This window comes from Malus sylvestris, chromosome 8, assembly GCF_916048215.2.
Source record: "Malus sylvestris chromosome 8, drMalSylv7.2, whole genome shotgun sequence".
Classification (NCBI taxonomy): Eukaryota; Viridiplantae; Streptophyta; class Magnoliopsida; order Rosales; family Rosaceae; genus Malus; species Malus sylvestris.
In genome coordinates this window covers 2932164-2953368 of record NC_062267.1, presented here as the reverse complement: position 1 = coordinate 2953368, position 21205 = coordinate 2932164, and the positions used below count along the sequence as shown (strand labels likewise).

The 21205-nt window shown below is 39.8% G+C and overlaps 3 protein-coding genes, 2 long non-coding RNA genes and 1 pseudogene across 7 annotated transcripts in view; 2 read left to right on the top strand and 4 right to left on the bottom strand.

The window, feature by feature from the left end:
* Positions 1-347: 347 nt before the first annotated feature.
* On the bottom strand, positions 348-20485 carry LOC126632669 (serpin-ZX-like; annotated as a pseudogene).
* On the top strand, positions 367-6648 carry LOC126632672 (uncharacterized). The gene is made up of 2 exons (XR_007626791.1): positions 367-515; positions 6364-6648. It is a non-coding gene; the product is annotated as an uncharacterized LOC126632672 (long non-coding RNA).
* LOC126632673 (uncharacterized) lies at positions 2141-4822 on the top strand. The gene is made up of 2 exons (XR_007626792.1): positions 2141-2817; positions 3781-4822. It is a non-coding gene; the product is annotated as an uncharacterized LOC126632673 (long non-coding RNA).
* LOC126632667 (serpin-ZX-like) lies at positions 6027-20164 on the bottom strand. The gene is made up of 3 exons (XM_050303117.1): positions 19708-20164; positions 18504-19372; positions 6027-6245 (listed from the first exon to the last, which is right to left on the bottom strand). Exons 1-2 carry the CDS (start codon positions 20095-20097, stop codon positions 18602-18604), a joined length of 1161 nt encoding a protein of 386 aa, XP_050159074.1. The 5' UTR covers positions 20098-20164; the 3' UTR covers positions 6027-6245; positions 18504-18601.
* LOC126632666 (serpin-ZX-like) overlaps positions 6027-21205 on the bottom strand; it is a 59999-nt gene continuing 44820 nt past the window's right edge. Inside the window, exons 1-2 of one of the 3 annotated variants that reach the window (XM_050303114.1) lie at positions 7319-7954; positions 6027-7107 (exon numbers count right to left, since the gene is read on the bottom strand). In XM_050303114.1, coding sequence (XP_050159071.1) covers positions 6340-7107; positions 7319-7708 — 1158 coding nt within the window. In that variant the 5' untranslated portion in view covers positions 7709-7954 and the 3' untranslated portion in view covers positions 6027-6339. Of the gene's footprint in view, positions 7108-7318; positions 7955-21205 lie in introns of those variants that run through there. The other 2 variants (XM_050303116.1, XM_050303115.1) reach the window with 2 other exon arrangements.
* Positions 12137-14881, bottom strand: LOC126632670 (nucleobase-ascorbate transporter 3-like). Its single transcript, XM_050303118.1, has 4 exons — positions 14377-14881; positions 13885-13982; positions 13590-13766; positions 12137-12759 (listed from the first exon to the last, which is right to left on the bottom strand). Exons 2-4 carry the CDS (start codon positions 13942-13944, stop codon positions 12646-12648), a joined length of 351 nt encoding a protein of 116 aa, XP_050159075.1. The 5' UTR covers positions 13945-13982; positions 14377-14881; the 3' UTR covers positions 12137-12645.

Sequence of the window (21205 nt, the reverse complement as noted above, 5' to 3'; positions counted from 1 at the left end):
TAACGAAAGCTGATCACACAATGTACCATGAACCATTAAAATAAATTAATTCCTAAGATCTTCACAAAGAACATCCGAAGAAGATCCTCGTCCCAGGTTAAATAATATTTTATAGAATATTGAGAGTTTTAATCGTTTTCATCACCAACCATGTATATGGTACAGAGCACTAGCACTCGTACATTCTATATATTAAATTAAATACTTTTAACACGCAACCGACGTTTGCAGTCGGCTAAAACTTTAATTGTTCAAACAGAGTACAACATAAAATAAGTATTTAGAATCAAGATTCTACAAATAGATAAACGCCATATGGGAGAACGAACAACAATCGCCACATGGGAGAAACAAGACCAACTGCGGCAAGTACAGGGTGATTAGGTAATAACCAAACCTAGCACATGTATACAAGGATCATACATTTTATTTACTATAGTCTCGTATTATTCTACGTACACATGATGCCTTTTCCCAGGGGATTGTAACACTCAGCCGGCAAGAGGGTTGAGCAGGTTACCGATGAACAGAACTGTTCCTGTGGTTTCTTCCCTGATCGTGAAGAGGAATGGATGATCAGCCACAAATGTCATGGGCATACTCCTCTGACTTATAACGCCGGCAGAAGCAGCTGCAGCTTCTGTGCGTTCTTCATTCACTTCGATGAACGACTTGTGAAATATGCTGGAAACATATAGCTTCTTACCCTCGGGCGAGTCCACCATCTCTGTCAGACCTCCTTCACCCTCGAAAGGCAGCACCAGTCCCAGACTCTTTAGGACATTGGAAGCTTCAAACCCAAATGAGATCTTAAACTTTGGGATTCTGAAGTCGCCCACTGCAACTGGTTGTTTGGGATGATATCGATCCAAAAACCCGGACTCAGAGCCAAGTTTCTCAACCAAAGCTGGCAGCCCATCTTTCTCCTCTGGAAGAAAGATGTGCACGGAGAAGCGCCGCTTGTCTTCAACTTGTTTGTAAGGAAGACTGAGAAACCGTCAAAGGCACTTACATACTGCTTCCTCTTGCTGGTCATGAAGGGCGCCTTAACTATGCTCCCGTCGAGAAGGTGGAAGTCATGCTCTTTTGTAGCTGATGCATCAAATTTCTCAGTCCAAGCTCCTTTGAAGTACAATGCATTCGTAAAGATGAGCCTGGTTGAGCTGTCAAGTGACCTGGGAGGAAGTAGATCCTTGATAAGGCCGCTCGTCTCCTTTTCAGCCCATGAATTCACTCCCGACGCCACTTGAGCAGCCTTGAGCACCAACAACAGTTACGACAAGTTAGAAAACAATGATATCAGCCTGCATATCTCGATCAATTATAACCAAGGAACAAAATCGCCAATATATCGTCGATATTATCGGTTTTTCGCCGGACCGATATTTTAATAGGTATCCAAAGGGTTTTCGTCAAAATATCGCTATACTATCGATAATATCGTAATATTTCCGAAATTATCACGATATTTTTGGAACTGGCTACTCGGAGAAGAACGCCGGAAATGGGTGTGCCGATTCCCGAGCCGATTTCATCCCAAAAACCTTGCAAAAACATGATTAAGATCAAGATCTAAGCTACAGAGCGACTGAAAACACAACCACAATTCATATGCATGAATCAATCGAAGAGGTAAGAAGGTGAGGGACCGGGAGTTGATCTGACCACTGACGGCGATGGCGACGACGGCGACGACGAATGCACTACCTTCGCCATAGTCCCCTAGAGCAGTACAAGCCCTCTGGATTTTGTTCACCAACGAGATCAGGTTCTCCATTCTTGGCTTAGGAAGTTGGTGGTGGCGGCGACGACTACAGCGTCAGAATCAGATTGCCTGGATTTGAGGTGCGCTCGAAACTTTGACATTCAAAGACCTAGATCTGCGATGGAGACGATGACGAGGGGCGAGGGGCGAGGTCTGTGTATGTGTGTGTGGGAGACGATGACGATGACAAGGGACGATGTCTCTGTGCGTGTGTGTGGGAGAAGGGAGAAGAGAGATCGAGAGATCTCTGTGTGTGTGTGTGGGAGAATGGAGAAGGGAGAGAAGAGAGAAGGATCGAGAGAGAGAGAGACCTCAGTCTCTGTCGGAGAGAAGGGAGAATGATCGAGAGAGAAGAGAGAAGGATCGAGAAAGAGAGACCTCAGTCTCTGTCTGTGTGTGATGTGTGTATGTGTGTGCGTGTGTGTTGGCGTGTGAGAGTGTGTGTGTGTGTGGGTGGGTGGGTGGCGTGTAAGAAAAAAAAGCATCTAAATAATTCAACTTTTACAGCTTTTACATGTACAATTTTTAATAGTCTGTGACTGTGTGTTTAAACTTCTTTCATTAATTACTACATATTTTCTACTCATAATGTTTGCTAGCTCGCTATATAATCAACTTAAATCAGTTAAATCTATCATGCAATGCATTTCCTTCCAATTTTTTGTGATAAACTAATATATAATTGACTAGATAAACATCCTGCAAAGTTTCAATAAAAATTTTCAAGTTTTTCTTACAATTTTTGTGGTTTCCATATTATTTTTATACATATAGATAATATCCCGATATTTCCATCAATATTTCCATGTTTCTGGACTACCGATATTTCCGATATTACCAATATTTAATACCTAGATTATAACCACAAACAGTAACGAACAAAAAATCTTCGATACGATTTCGTAACGGCTATGCACAAGAACAAGCACAAACAGTAATGATTAGAGAGGAAATATTTAGTTGAAATGCTACAAGAATAAAAGAGCATCAGCAGGCCTGCAATTTACGTTCAAAGACCTAGATTTGCGGTGGAGACGATGACGAGGGGCGAGGTCTCTGTGCGTGTGTGTGGGAGACGATGACGATGACGAGGGACGATGTCTTTGTGCGTGTGTGTGGGAGAAGGGAGAAGAGAGATCGAAAGATCTGTGTGTGTGTGTGGTAGAATGGAGAAGGGAGAGAAGAGAGAAGGATCGAGAGAGAGAGAGAGACCTCAGTCTCTGTCGGAGAGAATGGAGAATGATCGAGAGAGAAGAGAGAAGGATCGAGAGAGAGAGACCTTAGTCTCTGTCTGTGTGTGTGATGTGTGTATGTGTGTGTGATATGTGTATGCGTGTGTGTTGGCGTGTGAGAGTCTGTGTGTGTGTGTGTGTGGGTGGCATGTAAGAAAAAAAAACATCTAAATAATTCAACTTTTACAGCTTTTACATGTACAATTTTTAATAGTCGGTGACTGTGTGTTTAAACTTCTTTCATTAATTACTACATATTTTCTACACTCATAATGTTTGCTAGTTCGCTAGTTCGCTATATAATCAACTTAAATCAGTTAAATCTATCATGCAATGCATTTCCTTCCAATTTTTTTGTGATAAACTAATAGATAATTGACTAAATAAACATCCTGCAAAGTTTCAATAAAAAATTTCAAGTTTTTCTTACAATTTCCGTGGTTTCCATATTATTTTTATACATATCGATAATATCCCGATATTTCCATCAATATTTCCGTGTTTCTGGACTACCGATATTACCAATATTTAATACCTAGATTATAACCACAAATAGTAACGAACAAAAAATCTTCGATATGATTTCGTAACGGCTATGCACAAGAACAAGCACAAACAGTAATGATTAGAGAGGAAATATTTAGTTGAAATGCTACAAGAATAAAAGAGCATCAGCAGGCCTGCAATTTACGTTCAAAGACCTAGATTTGCGGTGGAGACGATGACGAGGGGGGAGGGGCGAGGTCTCTGTGCGTGTGTGTGGGAGATGATGACGATGACGAGGGACGATGTCTCTGTGCGTGTGTGTGGGAGAAGGGAGAAGAGAGATCGAGAGATCTGGGTGTGTGTGTGGGAGAATGGAGAAGGGAGAGAAGAGAGAAGGATCGAGAGAGAGAGAGACCTTAGTCTCTGTCGGAGAGAAGGGAGAAGGATCGAGAGAGAAGAGAGAAGGATCGAGAAAGAGAGACCTCAGTCTCTGTCTGTGTGTGTGATGTGTGTGTGATCTGTGTGTGCGTGTGTGTTGGCGTGTGAGAGTCTGTGTGTGTGTGTGGGTGGCATGTAAGAAAAAAAAGCATCTAAATAATTCAACTTTTACAGCTTTTACATGTACAATTTTTAATAGTCGGTGACTGTGTGTTTAAACTTCTTTTATTAATTACTACATATTTTCTAACTCATAATGTTTGCTAGTTCGCTATATAATCAACTTAAATCAGTTAAATCTATCATGTAATGCATTTCCTTCCAATATTTTGTGATAAACTAATAGATAATTAACTAAATAAACATCCTGCAAAGTTTCAATAAAAATTTCCAAGTTTTTCTTACAATTTCCGTGGTTTCCATATTATTTTTATACATATCGATAATATCCCGATATTTCCATCAATATTTCCGTGTTTCTGGACTACCGATATTTCCGATATTATCAATATTTAATACCTAGATTATAACCACAAACAGTAACGAACAAAAAAATCTTCGATACGATTTCGTAACGGCTATGCACAAGAACAAGCACAAACAGTAATGATTAGAGAGTAAATATTTAGTTGAAATGCTACAAGAATAAAAGAGCATCAGCAGGCCTGCAATTTAGGAAATATTTATACATCTCTAATCAAATCGGGAAAAAAAATTCAGGACTTTGATCATGAGCAGCATTGAAAAAAAAAACTATCGAAACGACATGACAGAGGGTTTGGGAGCTTACATTAGTCTGAAAATCGACTAGGGCGAGAGCTGCCTTGTAAGAAGCGTCCACCACCTGCTTGAAGGAAGGCTTCAGCGTGAGAGGCTTGTGCACCCAAAGCCCATTCGCAAACGCCAGCTTGGGGCCGCCCACGGGGGACCCATCGGAGAAGATCACGGACACTAGCTGGGAGGCGAAGGAGTTGAGGTGATCGGTGGACTTTGACTTGAGGAATGAGAGCAGCTGCTCCTGGGTGGGACCCTTTGACCCGGCTGTGATCAGGCTCAGCACCACGTGGATGGACAGCGGCGAGTACACGAGGTTCAACTGCTTGCCTTCGGTCTGAACCAGCTGCTTCGTCAGCCTCCTTGCGACGTCGTTTTGGTTGATGATGCTTTCTCTCAGATCCATGTTTGCCGTGCTTCCGATTGCGAGAAAATTGTTTACTGTTCGTTTCGAATTTATACGAGAGTAAGGACCAAGGTTTGGGAAGGTGTCGGTCGTCGGCCATCGGTTATGTTAGTAGACAGGTGTCAAGTTTTGAAAGTGACAATGAGCATACACCATAATAACATGCGTGCTATGTAATTGGGTGTTTGTTCAAAATTTGACCTTAATGACATGCTTACTATGTAATCAAAATCAAAATCATTATGAAGTCTGAGTGATACTTGAGAGATTATTTACTCGAACAATATTTCATGCAATCTAACAAAAGAGTCAAGAAAATATGGTCAATTATTTTAGAGTGTGGATAGCATTTATTAAACAATTTAACTAACCGGAAAAATTGGTTAGTGTTAAGTGTTTAGCATCTTAGGCCATCTCCAGTCATGGAGAACTAAACATCTGGAGTCTCTTTGCGAGTGCTTTAGGAATCAATGCATCATGCAGTCAAAAATTATTTTGAATTTATTTAAAATTAAACATAAAAAGTATCTAACGAAAGTTGACCGTACGATGTACAATGAACCGTTAAAATGAATTAATTCCTAAGATCATCATAAAGAAGATCCAAAGAAGATCCAAAGAAAATCCTCGTCCTAGGGTAAATAATATTTTATAGAATATTCATAGTTTAATCCTTTTCATCACCAACCATGTATATGGTACAGCACTAGCACTCGTACATTCTATATATTAAATACTTTGGACAAGAATGTCCGCTCTTCCACTTCCGGTGTTCTCCCGTGCCTTCCTGTTTGTGTGGTTACAGTTAAGTCACGTTAATATTTTATATTATTATTTATTTTTATCTTATTATCTCTATAAAAAAATAATATAAAATATTGACGTAGTTTAACTGTGACCACACAAAACAGAAGGGCACGAAAAATGAAAAGACAGACAATCCTTGTCCAAATACTTTAACACTTAACCGACGTTTGCAGTCGGCTAAAACTTTAATTGTTCAAACAGAGTACAACATAAAATAAGTATTCAGAATCAAGATTGTGCAAATAGATAAACGCCATGGGAGAACGAGCAACAATCGCCACATGGGAGAAACAAGACCAACTGCGGCAAGTACAGGGTGATTAGGTAATAACCAAACCTAGCACATGTATACAAGGATCATACATTTTATTTACTATACTCTCGTATTATTCTACGTACACATGATGCCTTTTCCCAGGGGATTGTAACACTCAGCCGGCAAGAGGGTTGAGCAGGTTACCGATGAACAGAACTGTTCCGGTCGTTTCTTCCCTGATCGTGAAGAGGAACGGACGATCAGCCACAAATGTCATGGGCATCCTCCTATCACTTATAACGCCGGCAGAAGCAGCTGCAGCTTCTGTGCCTTCTTCATTCACTTCGATGAACGACTTGTGGAATATGTTGGAAACATATAGCTTCTTACCCTCGGGCGAGTCCACCATCTCTGTCAGACCTCCACCCACGAAAGGCAGCACCAGTCCCAGACTCTTTAGGACATTGGAAGCTTCAAACCCAAATGAGATCTTAAACTTTGGGATTCTGAAGTCGCCCACTGCAACTGGTTGTTTGGGAAGATAGCGATCTAAAAACCCGGACTCAGAGCCAAGTTTCTCAACCAAAGCTGGCAGCCCATCTTTCTCCTGTGGAAGAAAGATGTGCATGGAGAAGCGCCGCTTGTCTTCACCTTGTTTGTAAGGAAGCCCTAAGACTGAGAAACCGTCAAAGGCACTTACATACTGCTGGTTCTTGTTGGTCATGAAGGGCGCCTTAACTGTGCTCCCGTCGAGAAGGTGGAAGTCATGCTCTTTTGTAGCTGTTGCATCAAATTTCTCATTCCAAGCTCCCTTGAAGTATAATGCATTGGTAAAGATGAGCCTGGTGAAGCTGTCAAGTGACCCGGGAGGAAGTAGATCCTTGATAAGGCCGCTCGTCTCCTTTTCAGCCCATGAATTCACTTCCGACTCCACTTGAGCAGCCTTGAGCACCAACAACAGTTACGACAAGTTAGAAAACAATGATATCAACCTGCATATCTCGATCAATTACAACCAAAAACAGTAACGAACAAAAGAGCATCAGCAGCATCGACATTGAAACATTGGTCTGAAATTACAACCAAAGACTTTGATCATGAGCAGCATCGACAAAAACAATCGAAACGACATGACAGAGGGTTTGGGAGCTTACATTGGTCTGAAAATCAACTAGGACGAGAGCGGCCCTGTAAGAAGCTTCCACCACCTGCTTGAAGGAAGGCTTCAGAGGGAGAGGCTTCTGCACCCAAACGCCATTCGCAAACGCCAGCTTGGGGCCGCCCACGGGGGACCCATCGGAGAAGATAAAGGGCAGGAGCTGGGAGGCGAAGGAGTTGAGGTGGTCGGTGGACTCTGACTTGAGGAATGAGAGCAGCTGCTCCTGGGTGGGACCCTTTGACCCGGCTGCGATCAGGCTCAGCACCACGTGGATGGACAGCGGCGAGTACACGAGGTTCGACTGCTTGCCTTCGGTCTGAACCAGCTGCTTCGTCAGCCTCCTTGCGACGTCGTTTTGGTTGATGATGCTTTCTCTCAGATCCATGTTTGCCGTGCTTCCGATTGCGAGAAAATTGTTTACTGTTCGTTTCGAATTTATACGAGAGTAAGGACCAAGGTTTGGGAAAATCTCGGTGTCGGTCGTCGGCCATCCGTTATATTAACCAGATAAACAGTTAGGATTTGTAAGGAGTGGTTGTAAGAAATGACAAGTGTCAAGCTTGTGAGTGTTGAGGTTGTTAGAAGATAAGAATTAGTTAGAAAGGCAATATTGTGATTCTGCTCATTCTAGTCTCTATATAATTATTGTTTTGGAGACTTAGATTTTTATCATGTAATCATTTTCTGTTAGAGCAATATAAATGAAAAGCTTTTCTCTCTCGTTATTCTCTTTCTTCGATTTCTTTAGTTTATTCATTCATAGGAATTCATTGATCTTGTACTGTTTGTATTGCTGAAGCTTCAAATATGAAACCAAAGCTAATAACGGCAAAATATGACAAGACAAATAATCTAAAAGACACAAGGATTTTTATACTGGTTCGGCGTAAGCCTACATCCAGTTCCGAGACGGCGAGGAAATTCCACTAATATCAAAAGAAGATTACAAATAGAGTTCAACACTCAAACCCAAATCCCACATACACCCAATATCTCTCACTCAAACTAAGAAACAAATGGAGAAGAAGAAACACATATCAAAATTCTTCTCTCCCAAAAGCTACACAAGTAGCACCAACATCTTTGATTGAGTGATTACTAACAAAATGGGATTATTACAAATGGTGGGAATGAGCAACTCATATTCAAATGGGAGAGCCGAATGCTCTCCCTGTGCTCTCTCATCTGCCGCTCTCCCCACATCCAAAGGCATAATCGAATGCCTTTTATAACCAAAAGGTTCTACCTTCTCTCTCCTCTTCTCTCTTTAATCTGCTTTCTTCTAAAAAATGAGCTCTCCCTTTCTTCATAGGATTTAAATTTGGAGAAGACGGTAGAGAAATGGTCTACTTTTGTTGGCTTTGGTACAATTTGAGTCAAGGTGGAGATCATTATGAGTACCGGAAAGTTTGGGGAATTTGATTTAGTTCCCGTTGTCTTTAGTTTGTACTTTGGGTGATTATGGTGATTGTTGATTCGATTCTCTGTGATGGTTTCGGAACTTGGCCAAGGTGGAGATTGTTGAATTGTGGCCAAGTGGCCATTACCTTTCGGCTAATAAACAAACAATAATTATGGTTATTAAAAAACCACAAAAGAAGAAAGCATAATCATGATGCCTCCTCATCATGATGTTTCCTCATCATTTTGTCTTTCTTTTTCTTTTCTTTTGTTTGTTTATTAGCCGATGATGGCCACTTGGCCACAATTCAACAATCTCCACCTTGGCCAAGTTCTGAAACCATCACAGAGAATCGAATCAACAATCACCATAATCACCCAAAGTACAAACTAAAAACAACGGGAACTAAATCAAATTCCCCAAACTTTCCGGTACTCATAATGATCTCCACCTCGACTCAAATTGTACCAAAGCCAACAAAAGTAGACCATTTCTCTACCGTATTCTCCAAATTTGCAAACCATAAGTGCCTTGATCAAAACAAAAGTGATTCAAACGAAGAACTGAAATTCTTCAATATCACCAACAAAAGATCAAGCACACCATACCAAAGTTGGACACACAACGAACTCCACCTGCTTACAAACACCATGGTCTTAAACTGCATCAATAGACTCATTCAAATAGCACGGCATATTCTCCAAGTCAAAACTGATTACAAATTTGGCAACAAGGTCTAACATACCACATACAAAAAAACTATGCCCTCCACTCAAGTTTACCATCATCACATGAGCACCAACAGGACAACCAAAAATTTCAAATTCAAATAATCAGCAGGAGATCCAAAACCATACCTCAACTGGAGTCTTCAAGAAAACTAATTGCAGATGATGGAGACCAACAAACCAAATAGCAGTGGCAAACAAATCCAACTAAATGTCCATAGACCAAACAAAGTTAGAAAGCATATAACTTGCCTTCCACAAGAGGGTTCCACACAAATGTTCTGCAGTGCATGTGGTGTATCCAAAATAGTGTGGTGCCTCACTATCCAAACTTGCAGAACTCAACAAATTGGCCCTCATAAACTCCTCCAATGTTTCCATCAACTTGCTCCAAAGGCAACTAATGGGAGTGAAAAACAACCAAAAATTTTCTGCCGTTGAAAAAATGCCAAAGAAAAGAAAACTTAGCCTTAGCCTTTTTCCCTTTTCTTCCAGGCAACAACATCATTTGTCATCATGATGTCCTTCTGCCAAAACAAATGCCGAAAGAAAAAGAACCAACATTTTCTTTTCAATTTTCAACTGCTTCTACCTTTTCTCCTTCCCACTCAACTCGTCGACAACAACCCACAAACACCTCCGGTGCAGCGATGACCAACGGAGAACCCACCAAAAGCAGTACACTACACCTGCAGCTGTCGAACACCAACACTTCAACAACATCGACGGCAACATTGCAGCAGACACGCTGTTTCCGAAACCATTCTCCAATCTGCAAGCTCAGTGACTGCAGCATAGTCCCTTACTATCCTTCTTCAACGCCACGCATTTTGCAGCCAAACTCTGCATCTCCAATTGACCAAATGCCAAAGTCATTCCTCCAGTCGAATTTTTCCAAAAAACATATTTCACCGTCATTCGAAGATTTCATAGACATACTAGTACAAAGCCTCCAAGTCGAAACCCGGAGCTTTGATACCACTTGTTGTGCGGAAGCTTCAAATATGAAATCAAAGCTAATAACGGCAAAATATGACAAGACAAATAATCCAAAAGACACAAGGATTTTTATACTGGTTTGGCGTAAGCCTACATCCAGTTCCGAGACGGCGAGGAAATTCCACTAATATCAAAATGAGATTACAAATAGAGTTCAACACTCAAACCCAAATCCCACATACACCCAATAGCTCTCACTCAAACTAAGAAACAAATGGAGAAGAAGAAACACATATCAAAATCCTTCTCTCCCAAAAGCTACACAAGTAGCACCAACATCTTTGATTGAGTGATTACTAACAAAATGGGATTATTACAAATGGTGGGAAGGAGCAGCTCATATTCAAATGGGAGAGCCGAATGCTCTCCCTGTGCTCTCTCATCTGCCGCTCCCCCCCCCCACATCCAAAGGCATAATCGAATGCCTTTTATAACCAAAAGGCTCTACCTTCTCTCTCTCCTCTTCTCTCTTTAATCTGCTTTCTTCTAAAAAATGAGCTCTCCCTTTCTTCTCTTCTACCCGAAACAAAAACAATAATTATGGTTATTAAAAAACTACAAAAGAAGAAAGCATAATCATGATGCCTTCTCATCATGATGTTTCCTCATCATTTTGTCTTTTTTTTTCTTTTCTTTTGTTTGTTTATTAGCCGAAAGGTGATGGCCACTTGGCCACAATTCAACACTGTTAATATGGTATCATCGCCGACCATGGTTCACTACCGTTTTCGATCCTAGTTCTTTCGCTGCTATCCAGTTCAAGGATTCTGAAAGGTCTTTTCAACGGGTTTGTTCAAAGGTTCTGGCGATTGCAGATCCTTGTTGTTCTTTCTGGCGATTGGTATTCTGGCGATTTGTGGCTGCAATCACAGCTGCAATTCAAGTGATAGTGTGAATTTCTGTTGAGTAATTGGGTTTCAGTCCTGATTAGAAGATTGTGTGTTTTCTTTTCCGAATTGGAATTGTGTGTTGTATTTGTGTGCAAGATTCATCAAGAAAGTTTCAGTTTTTCCTGAGTATTAAGCGAGTTTCAGTCTTGCTTGGGTTGTGAGAAAGTTTCAGTCTTTCCTTTCAATACGTATATCAGAAATTTTTGGGTGTTTGTTTGTTATTTGCAAATTCTATGTGTTCGATCAAGAAATCATGACTACTTCAAGTGTTAAAGTTGAAACTGGGAATGATCACAATAAAGTTGAAGGATGATAATTTTGTGAAATGGGCTTTTCAGTTCAAATATGTGTTGAAAGGTCATAAATTGTTTGGGCATTTTGATGGCACTATTGGTTGTCCACAAAAATTTGTAATAGATACTAAGAGAGGAGTTACTTCTGAACTTACTGCTGAATATGTTGAATGGGAATCCACATATCCATTACTAAGTCTTTTACTAGCTACTTTGTTTGATGAGGCTATTAAATATGTTCTTGGATGTTTAACTGCTTGTGAGGCTTGGTCGAATCTTGTGGATAGATTTGCTTCAGTGTCTAAAACTAGGGTAAATCATTTAAAAATTGAGTTGTACACCATTAAAAAATGAGGAGATCTGATGGATAAATATCTGTTAAGATTGAAGAGTATAAGAGAACAGTTAACTGCTACTGGAGAGTTCATTTCTGATAATGATGTTATAATTGCTGGTTTAGCTGGTTTGCCGAAGGAGTATGCAACTATTCGAACTGTGATATTAGGCAAAGAATCATCCATTTCCTTGAAAAAATTTAGAGCTGAAAAAGAGATTGAATGAGACACAAGTGTTGGGTCTCAAAGTCTATCTGCCTTATATGTTTAGGGTTCTTAGTCAACTCAGGGAAATTCATTTGCTTCAGGGTCTAATCCTGCAGGGCATAGTCATTTACCTGCAACCACTGGTGGTGTTATAACTCCTAATCCATATCCATATTCTGCTGAGCCATTTGTTTTACCACAGCAATATCCACAACAATATCCACAGCCACAATAACCACAGCCATTTGTCTTGCCACAACAATATCCACAGCAACCTCATATGCCTCAACCTCCTATGTCTCCGCAATTTCCTGGTCCAGTTTATCCTCAAGTTCCCTATGGTTTTGGGTTTATGGCTAATGCATCAAATTCTGGTCCAATACCTCATTTCATGCAGAAACCTTTTGGTGGTTCAAACTACAAGGGTAACAATAATTACAAGACAAATGGTGGATTCAAAAGCAAGGGTTACAACATAGGAAACTCTTCTGATTTTTCGTATGGCAATTCAAGGTCAAATGGTTCAAATGTGTGGAATGGAAACACAGAGAGCAGGTCAACAACAGTGATTGAGTGCCAAATCTGCAACAAGAAAGGGCATACTGCAGTCAATTGTTTTCACAGAAATGCTACTACACCAAATACTAGATTTCAAATGGAGTGTCAGATTTGTGGGAAAAAAAGGTCACTCAGCTCTTGAATGTTATCACAAAGGGAATTATGTTTTTCAAGGCCAACAACCACCTGCAAACTTAACAGCTATGGCAACACAGCAGATAGAACAGTATATTCCTCATGATGCATGGATTGTTGATACTGGTGCATCTCATCATATCACTGCTGATGCCACCACATTGAATCAAGTTACACCATTCCAAGGTTTTGATAAAATCACAGTTGGAAATGGAACAGGTTTATCCATTAAGAATATTGATGCAACAACCATTAAAACCAATACTCATGATCTTATTCTTAACAATGTTTTACGTGTTCCAAAAATTGCTCGAAGTCTGTTATATGTACAACAATTGTGTGCTAACATTTCCATTGGCTTTATTATTCTGGTTAGAGGATCATAAGAGTTTCTAGTCTCCATTAGTGGGTAGGGTTCTAGGGACGTGAGGCCTATGTAAGTTTGAGGTCCCTGTCACATTGCTAATGCCACAACCCTAGAACTCCCCATCAGTTTGTTGCATATGACGCAACAGTGCATAGACGTGCTTCAATCTATTCCGTCCTCAAAACCAGAAATTCATCATGACGTCTTCTACAGGTATGTAAGGTTTACACGTTTTTTGCACCACGTATTTTTCATCTCAAAGTCTATAACTGAAATTTCTTAAAGCAATTTAAGAAGTAAATTAATGTGATGTTAAATCCTCTATGAATAACATGTTTCAAACTTTACATACCTCATGTTCACTTCTAAAATTCCGATCAGAATAATCATTGATGATTGACATCACCGGAAGGGTAAAAGCGAATGACGAAGTCATCACTGTTGGAAGCCTTGTCCCGATGAATGTTTGGATCAAAGTGTTTATTGCTGCCATAAACAGCATCGTCTGAATCACGCGTGCCTTGTCACCCTGATCACAAAGGGAGAACAAAACCCAAACATTAACATCACGGATTCAAAGCTACGTGTGTGATCGCTAATCTTAACCGGCATATTATAAACTTTACTGTATAGAGGACATAACTTACATGATCCCCACCCATCCGAGGCACGAAACTAGTGGCAATTATAACTATGGATCCGAGCATCACAATATAGTGCTGAAAAGCGAGTACGAATGTTTCCGCTGTAAAATTCGATCCATTAGAAGCAGTTTGTTGCATTTGATAAACATGGGAAATTTACGTTTACACTTCCTAAACATTTTCGAGTGATATCGATGTCTTGTAAGCAGGATAAGTTGAAACTGGTAATGGAACATATGCTTATTATTTTATTAGAACTAATTACAGTACTTAAAAAGATTCGAACACAATAAATTAGAGAATCCGAAACAAAAATAGTAAAAGTAATTTGCAAAATTAGGAATAAAAAGCAAACTAGTAAACTAAATAAGAAGTAGTGCCAAAAGCTTCAACTTTTAAACCAACCCATTAAAATAGCACAACTTTAATCAGCTTTTTACTCAAAAAATATAAAACCCAGAACGAAGAAATTAACAGAAACAGAGAGAGACTAACGCTAAGAGGGGTTGGAGTGGATGCAATACTGAAGGTTGTGGAGCTGCTCAGTTGGAGTCCAAATGGGACCCTTCGCTGCCCCAAGAGGCATCTGAGACGGCCGAGCAACCACCTGTGGTGGAGGATGAGGAGCAGTTTCTCCCATCTTTTGATTTGCTTTTCCTTCACTCTTCCACTTCCTTATCTTTTCTCTGAATTTCTGAAGACTAAAAGCTTCTTCTTCTCGGTTGAAGCACTATCACTTCTGGTAAATCATCAACACCATATATATATATATATATATATAAACGGATTGAACTGAATTCTCAAAAAAAACAAAGGTCTTCTGAGCTTGGTTTCTTCCAAGCAACTGCAAGGAAGGGAAAGTAAATAATCTGAAAAAAAAAATGTAAGCAATGAAAGAGAAAGTTCCTTTCTTTTGAATTAAACTCTTAATATTTATGAGAAGTACAAGGAACCCAGAAAGAAAAAAAAGATAGAAAAGGATTGAGAAAGTGAAGAGATAGATTACGTTATGATTGTCGCGTTCTCTTACTCTTCCGAGGAACTTCCACTTATTTGTAACGGCGCTGACCATGCTCTTGCTACAATTTGACATTCCTGTTTGTGATAATCACGATTGTGCCATCCGTTTCTTTTCAGCTGGGACCTTCGTGGTGGGGAGAGAAGGGACGTCCATGGAGGAAAATAAGGAATGTCATTTCGTTTTCCTATTTTTTGGATGGATTTCTCTTTCTGGATATGCGGTGTGACTTGATGGCTATCCTCTGATAAAAGATGTCGACAGCCATAATAATAATATGGGTTGATTCAATTTTTCCATATTCTTCGAATATACAAACATCTTAAATGGTTACGAAAATATGTTAAGAAGAACTTAGTATTTAGAATTTCAACTCTCAATATCTAATTGTGTACAAAATAAACCAATCTTACTCATTTACGAGAAGGAAAATATTGTTAGAGATTATTCAAAACGGACAACTTTGCATTTAAATATTGATTTTTCAATTTTAAAACGTTCAAAGTCACTACTTAAATAAACGTATTACAAAATTTTAAAAATAATAAATATATTGTTGTTTTATAACAAAATGAAGATTTTAAGGATGAATATCCCAATAAATATTGATTTGATAAAAAACATGCATTGATTGATTTCGTCAATTATAAACAAAAATTGTGATTCTTCGTACCAAGCTAAATTATTTTTCAAGATATGTTTGGTAGGTAAGACATTTTAAGTGGCAAAGGATGGGACGTCCAAATCACATCATAAACCCTGTCTCTTATCTGACTGTCTAATCACTGTTTAGCAACTATTATTAGTGCAAAACTTCAACAACATTATGAGTATTAGAGATTGCTTAAGATTGTGTTTCCATGGGCGGTACTGTTGTAATATTAGAACCAAACGATGGGTGCTTGTGACTTTAGGGTGCGTTTGGTACGCGGGACGGGACGGGACGGAACGGGACGAGGCGTTCCGTCCCGCGTTTGGTGCGCCAAAAATGGGTGGAACGGGCTGTTCCACGGGACAGATTTTGGGTGTTTTTGCGTTCCACCTCCCCCTGGAACGGGTTTGTTCCACGTATGTGGAACACAATGTTTTACCATTTTAAGACAAATATACCCCATGTCTTTTTCAAAAATTACACCTTCGTTCCGTCCCGTCCCGTCCCGTCTGCGTACCAAACGCACCCTTACAGCATTACATGGGAGTCGTGACAAGGGGAGAGATAACTAACATTAAATTAACGGTTTAGATTTCGCGCCAGCCACGTGAAACCCACACCGTCTGTTTGACCGAGGTCAGCAGCAGGCGCTCCAGTTCCTTTCATTAACGTGACGTTTTCATGTACTGAAATATCTATGTATTTTTTATCATCATCATTTATTTGATTTATGTTCATCATCATATTTATTATCGTTAGATGAGATTGAATTTTGAAATTTGTGTCTATCCACTACACGGATCTTAAAATTCAAACTCATCTAACGATGATAAATAGAATGATGAATATACATTACACTAAATGATAGTGAGCAAAAATGCTTCTTGAAATATCCTACGTTACTAAACAATGTGAATAATTCCAAATTCTACGAGAATGACACACAAGCTGACAATGAGATAATTTTAAATCAGTATTTACGGTATTTTAAATCAATTACATAATAAGATAAATTTTAACTTTTACACGAACAGATTATTATTATTTGAGCTCAACTGAAACCAATAAAAAATTTCTTGTGTGCAGACTAATGCAAATGTTTTTTACATAATGGGACCACAAGTAAGCTTAAGTATTAAACAAATAGTATGGATTATCGTCTGTGGCCGTAATAACACGTAGTTTGTCGTTCATATACTAAAGGGTTTTCATCACAAATGGTCCCTGACATTGATCAAACACATCATTTTGGTCCCTGACATTGAAAATCAATAGAAATGGTCCCTGACATTGATCAAACACATCACAAATGGTCCTTCCGTTAAAAACGTTTTGGGCAATTTTCAAAGCTTCGTAACTCAATCGTTTCTTAACCAAATTTGACCCATGATATATCAAAATGAAGATAGGAAAGTGTAGAACAAGATTATACCTATTTGGAAACCCAATGGTTGCCGGAGATGGCAGGAAAACAGCCTCAAATGTGACTGGTCCGTGAAAAAACTGAAAAACTCGCCTGAAATGGGGTAAACTTTAAACATTCATAACTTCTTCAATACTCAACGAAATTGAGTGATTCAAAAATGAAAATCATACTTCTCAATGAGAGAAAGATAATGGTATCTTTATTGACTACTAATTTACCGTGGTTTGACCGGAAAATGGCTCGAACTTGGATAACCATTTTCGAGTTAGCCAATTTCGAGTCATTTTCCGGCCAAACTACAATGAGTTAGCCATCAAGAAAGATACCATTCTCTTAGTCTCGTCGAGAAGTATGATTTTCGTTTTTGAATCACTCGATTTCGTTGATTATTGAAGAAGTTATGAATGTTTAAAGTTTACCCAATTTCAGGCGAGTTTTCCAGTTTTTTCGCGGACCAGTCACATTTGAGGCTGTTTTCCGGCCATCTCCGGCAACCATTGGGTTTCCAAATAGGTATAATCTTGTTCTACACTTTCCTATCTTCATTTTGATATATTATGGGTCGAATTTGGTTAAGAAACGATTGAGTTACAAAGCTTTGAAAATTGCCCAAAACATTTTTAACGGAAGGACTATTTGTGAGTGTTTGATCAATGTCAGGGACCATTTCTATTGATTTTCAATGTCAGGAACCAAAATGATGTGTTTGATCAATGTCAGGGACCATTTGTGATGAAAACCCTATACTAAATTTTCTCGAGCAAAGGGCATCAAAGACACAGAAACATATCATGCTCTAGTTAGCGATACTCTATTTAATTCTATGTTAAGCAATTGGGAGATATTATTGACTATCCAAAAAAATCTTCATGCAATTTAACAAAAGAGTCAAGAAAATATGGTCAATTATTTTAGAGTGCTGATAACATTTCTTAAGCAATTTAATACACTAATTGTGAAAATTTAACTAACTGGAAAAATTGGGTAGTGTTAAGTGTTTAGCATCTTAGGCCATCTCCAGTCATGGAGGACTATAAACATCTGGATTCTCTTTGTGAGGACTTTAGGAATCAATGCATCATATCTGTTTATCAATCATCCTGCAGCCAAAAATTATTTTGAATTTATTTAAAATTTAACACAAAGAGTATCTAATGAAAGATGGTCACACGATGTACAATGAACCGTTAAGATAAATTAATTCATAAGATCCTCACAAAGAAGATCCTCGTCCCAAGTTAAATAATATTTTATAGAATATTCAAAGTTTAATCTTTTTCATCACCAACCATGTGTATGGTACAACACTAGCACTCGTCCATTCTATATATTAAATACTTTAACACTAACCGACGTTTGCAGTCGGCTAAAACTTTTATTGTTCAAACAGAGTACAACATAAAATAAGTATTCAGAATCAAGATTCTACACATGGATAAACGCCATGGGAGAACAAACAAAAATCGCCACATGGGAGAAACAAGACCAACTGCTGCAAGTACAGGGTGATTAGGTAATAACCAAACATAGTACATGTATACAAGGATCATACATTTTATTTACTACAGTCTCGCGCGTATTATTCTACGTACATCTGATGCCCTTTCCCAGGGGGTTGTAACACTCAGCCGGCAAGAGGGTTGAGCAGGTTACCGATGAACAGAACTGTTCCGGTCGTTTCTTCCCTGATCGTGAAGAGGAATGGACGATCAGCCACAAATGTCATGGGCATCCTCCTCTCACTTATAACGCCGGCAGAAGCAGCTGCAGCTTCTGTGCCTTCTTCATTCACTTCGATGAACGACTTGTGGAATATGCTGGAAACATATAGCTTCTTACCCTCGGGCGAGTCCACCATCTCTGTCAGACCTCCTTCACCCTCGAAAGGCAGCACCAGTCCCAGACTCTTTAGGACATTGGAAGCTTCAAACCCAAATGAGATCTTAAACTTTGGGATTCTGAAGTCGCCCACTGCAACTGGTTGTTTGGGAAGATATCGATCTAAAAACCCGGACTCAGAGCCAAGTTTCTCAACCAAAGCTGGCAGCCCATCTTTCGCCTGTGGAAGAAAGATGTGCATGGAGAAGCGCCGCTTGTCTTCACCTTGTCTGTAAGGAAGCCCTAAGACTGAGAAACCGTCAAAGGCACTTACATACTGCTTGTTCTTGCTGGTCATGAAGGGCGCCTTAACTGTGCTCCCGTCGAGAAGGTGGAAGTCATGCTCTTTTGTAGCTGATGCATCAAATTTCTCATTCCAAGCTCCCTTGAAGTACAATGCATTCGTAAAGATGAGCCTGGTTGAGCTGTCAAGTGACCCGGGAGGAAGTAGATCCTTGATAAGGCCGCTCGTCTCCTTTTCAGCCCATGAATTCACTCCCGACGCCACTTGAGCAGCCTTGAGCACCAACAACAGTTACGACAAGTTAGAAAACAATGATATCAGCCTGCATATCTCGATCAATTACAACCACAAACAGTAACGAACAAAAAATCTACGATACGATTTCGTAACAGCTAAGCTATTCAGAAGAACAAGCACGAACAGTAATGATTAGAGAGGAAATATTTATTTGAAATGCTACAATAATAAAAGAGCATCAGCAGGCCTGCAATTTAGGAAATATTTATACATCTCTAATCAAATCGGGAAAAAAAATTCAGGACTTTGATCATGAGCAGCATTGAAAAAAAAACTATCGAAACGACATGACAGAGGGTTTGGGAGCTTACATTAGTCTGAAAATCGACTAGGGCGAGAGCTGCCTTGTAAGAAGCGTCCACCACCTGCTTGAAGGAAGGCTTCAGCGTGAGAGGCTTGTGCACCCAAAGCCCATTCGCAAACGCCAGCTTGGGGCCGCCCACGGGGGACCCATCGGAGAAGATCACGGACACGAGCTGGGAGGCGAAGGAGTTGAGGTGGTCGGTGGACTTTGACTTGAGGAACGACAGCAGCTGCTCCTGGGTGGGACCCTTTGACCCGGCCGCGATCAGGCTCAGCACAACGTGGATGGACAGCGGCGAGTACACGAGGTTCGACTGCTTGCCTTCGGTCTGAACCAGCTGCTTCGTCAGCCTCCTTGCGACGTCGTTTTGGTTGATGATGCTTTCTCTCAGATCCATGTTTGCTGTGCTTCCGGTTGCGAGAAAATTGTTCCGCTGTTCGTTTCTAATTTATACGAGAGTAAGGACCAAGGTTTGGGAAAATCTCGGTGTCGGTCGTCGGTCATCGGTTACAGGTTCAAACGATCAATGCGAGGCCAAGTGGGGAAGAAGACAATAGAGGGAGAAGTGGCATTCGTGGGAGTCGCCACGCTTCGTTTTGAGCGTGGCCACGTAAGAAGTACGCTAATATTGGGCCGTATGCTTTCTCACCATCGAGAAAATAGGAAAGTCGGTGTCGGTCGTCGGTGATCGGTGATCGGTTACAGGTTCAAACGATCAATGCGAAGCCAAGCGGGAAAGAAGACGATAGAGGGAGCAGTGGCATTCGCGCGAGTTGCCACGACTTCGTTTTGGGCGTGGCCACGTAAGAAGTACGCTAATATTACCGTAACTTTTCTCACCGTTATAACTATCGTGCATGCTCAGATTTTCTAATAATTTCAACGATCTAAAATTCTGCTTATTCAATAGCCTCGATTACTCGAACCGATGGTGTAACATCGGGTTCAAACATATATAGAAGTTGATAATTGGTTTATCATTTAAACGTTAATAAACATGCTCATTTTTATTGGTGACATAACATTTAATTTGTAAATTTCATCTTCAAATTTAGTCTCTCTAATATTATCCTGAAATTTAACTGCAACAAAACTCATCAACAAGTGTCATTTAAACTGCAACGAATAATAAGATATTGTTATTGGTTCTTGATTTTGGTACTAACAAAAATTAGGCAGTTGTGGGCTGTAATTTGATTTGTGGGGTGAGATTCCGGTTAGAAGATGAAAATTAGGAGGACTGCCCATATATTTTTGAGATACAGCCAGCAAAAGCAGGGGTAAATATGGAATGTTGTTGCCAAATTGTGTTTCTAGTCCTAGCTTGGCACTAGTTGACATCCTTTCAAAATAAAAAAAATAAATTTGAAAGTATAATTTTCATTATGGTTATGTTAGAAGACACATGTCAAGGTTTGAAAGCGATGATGAGCATACACCATAATAACATGCTTGCTATGTAAATGGATGTTTGTTCAAAGTTTGACCTTAATGACATGATTACT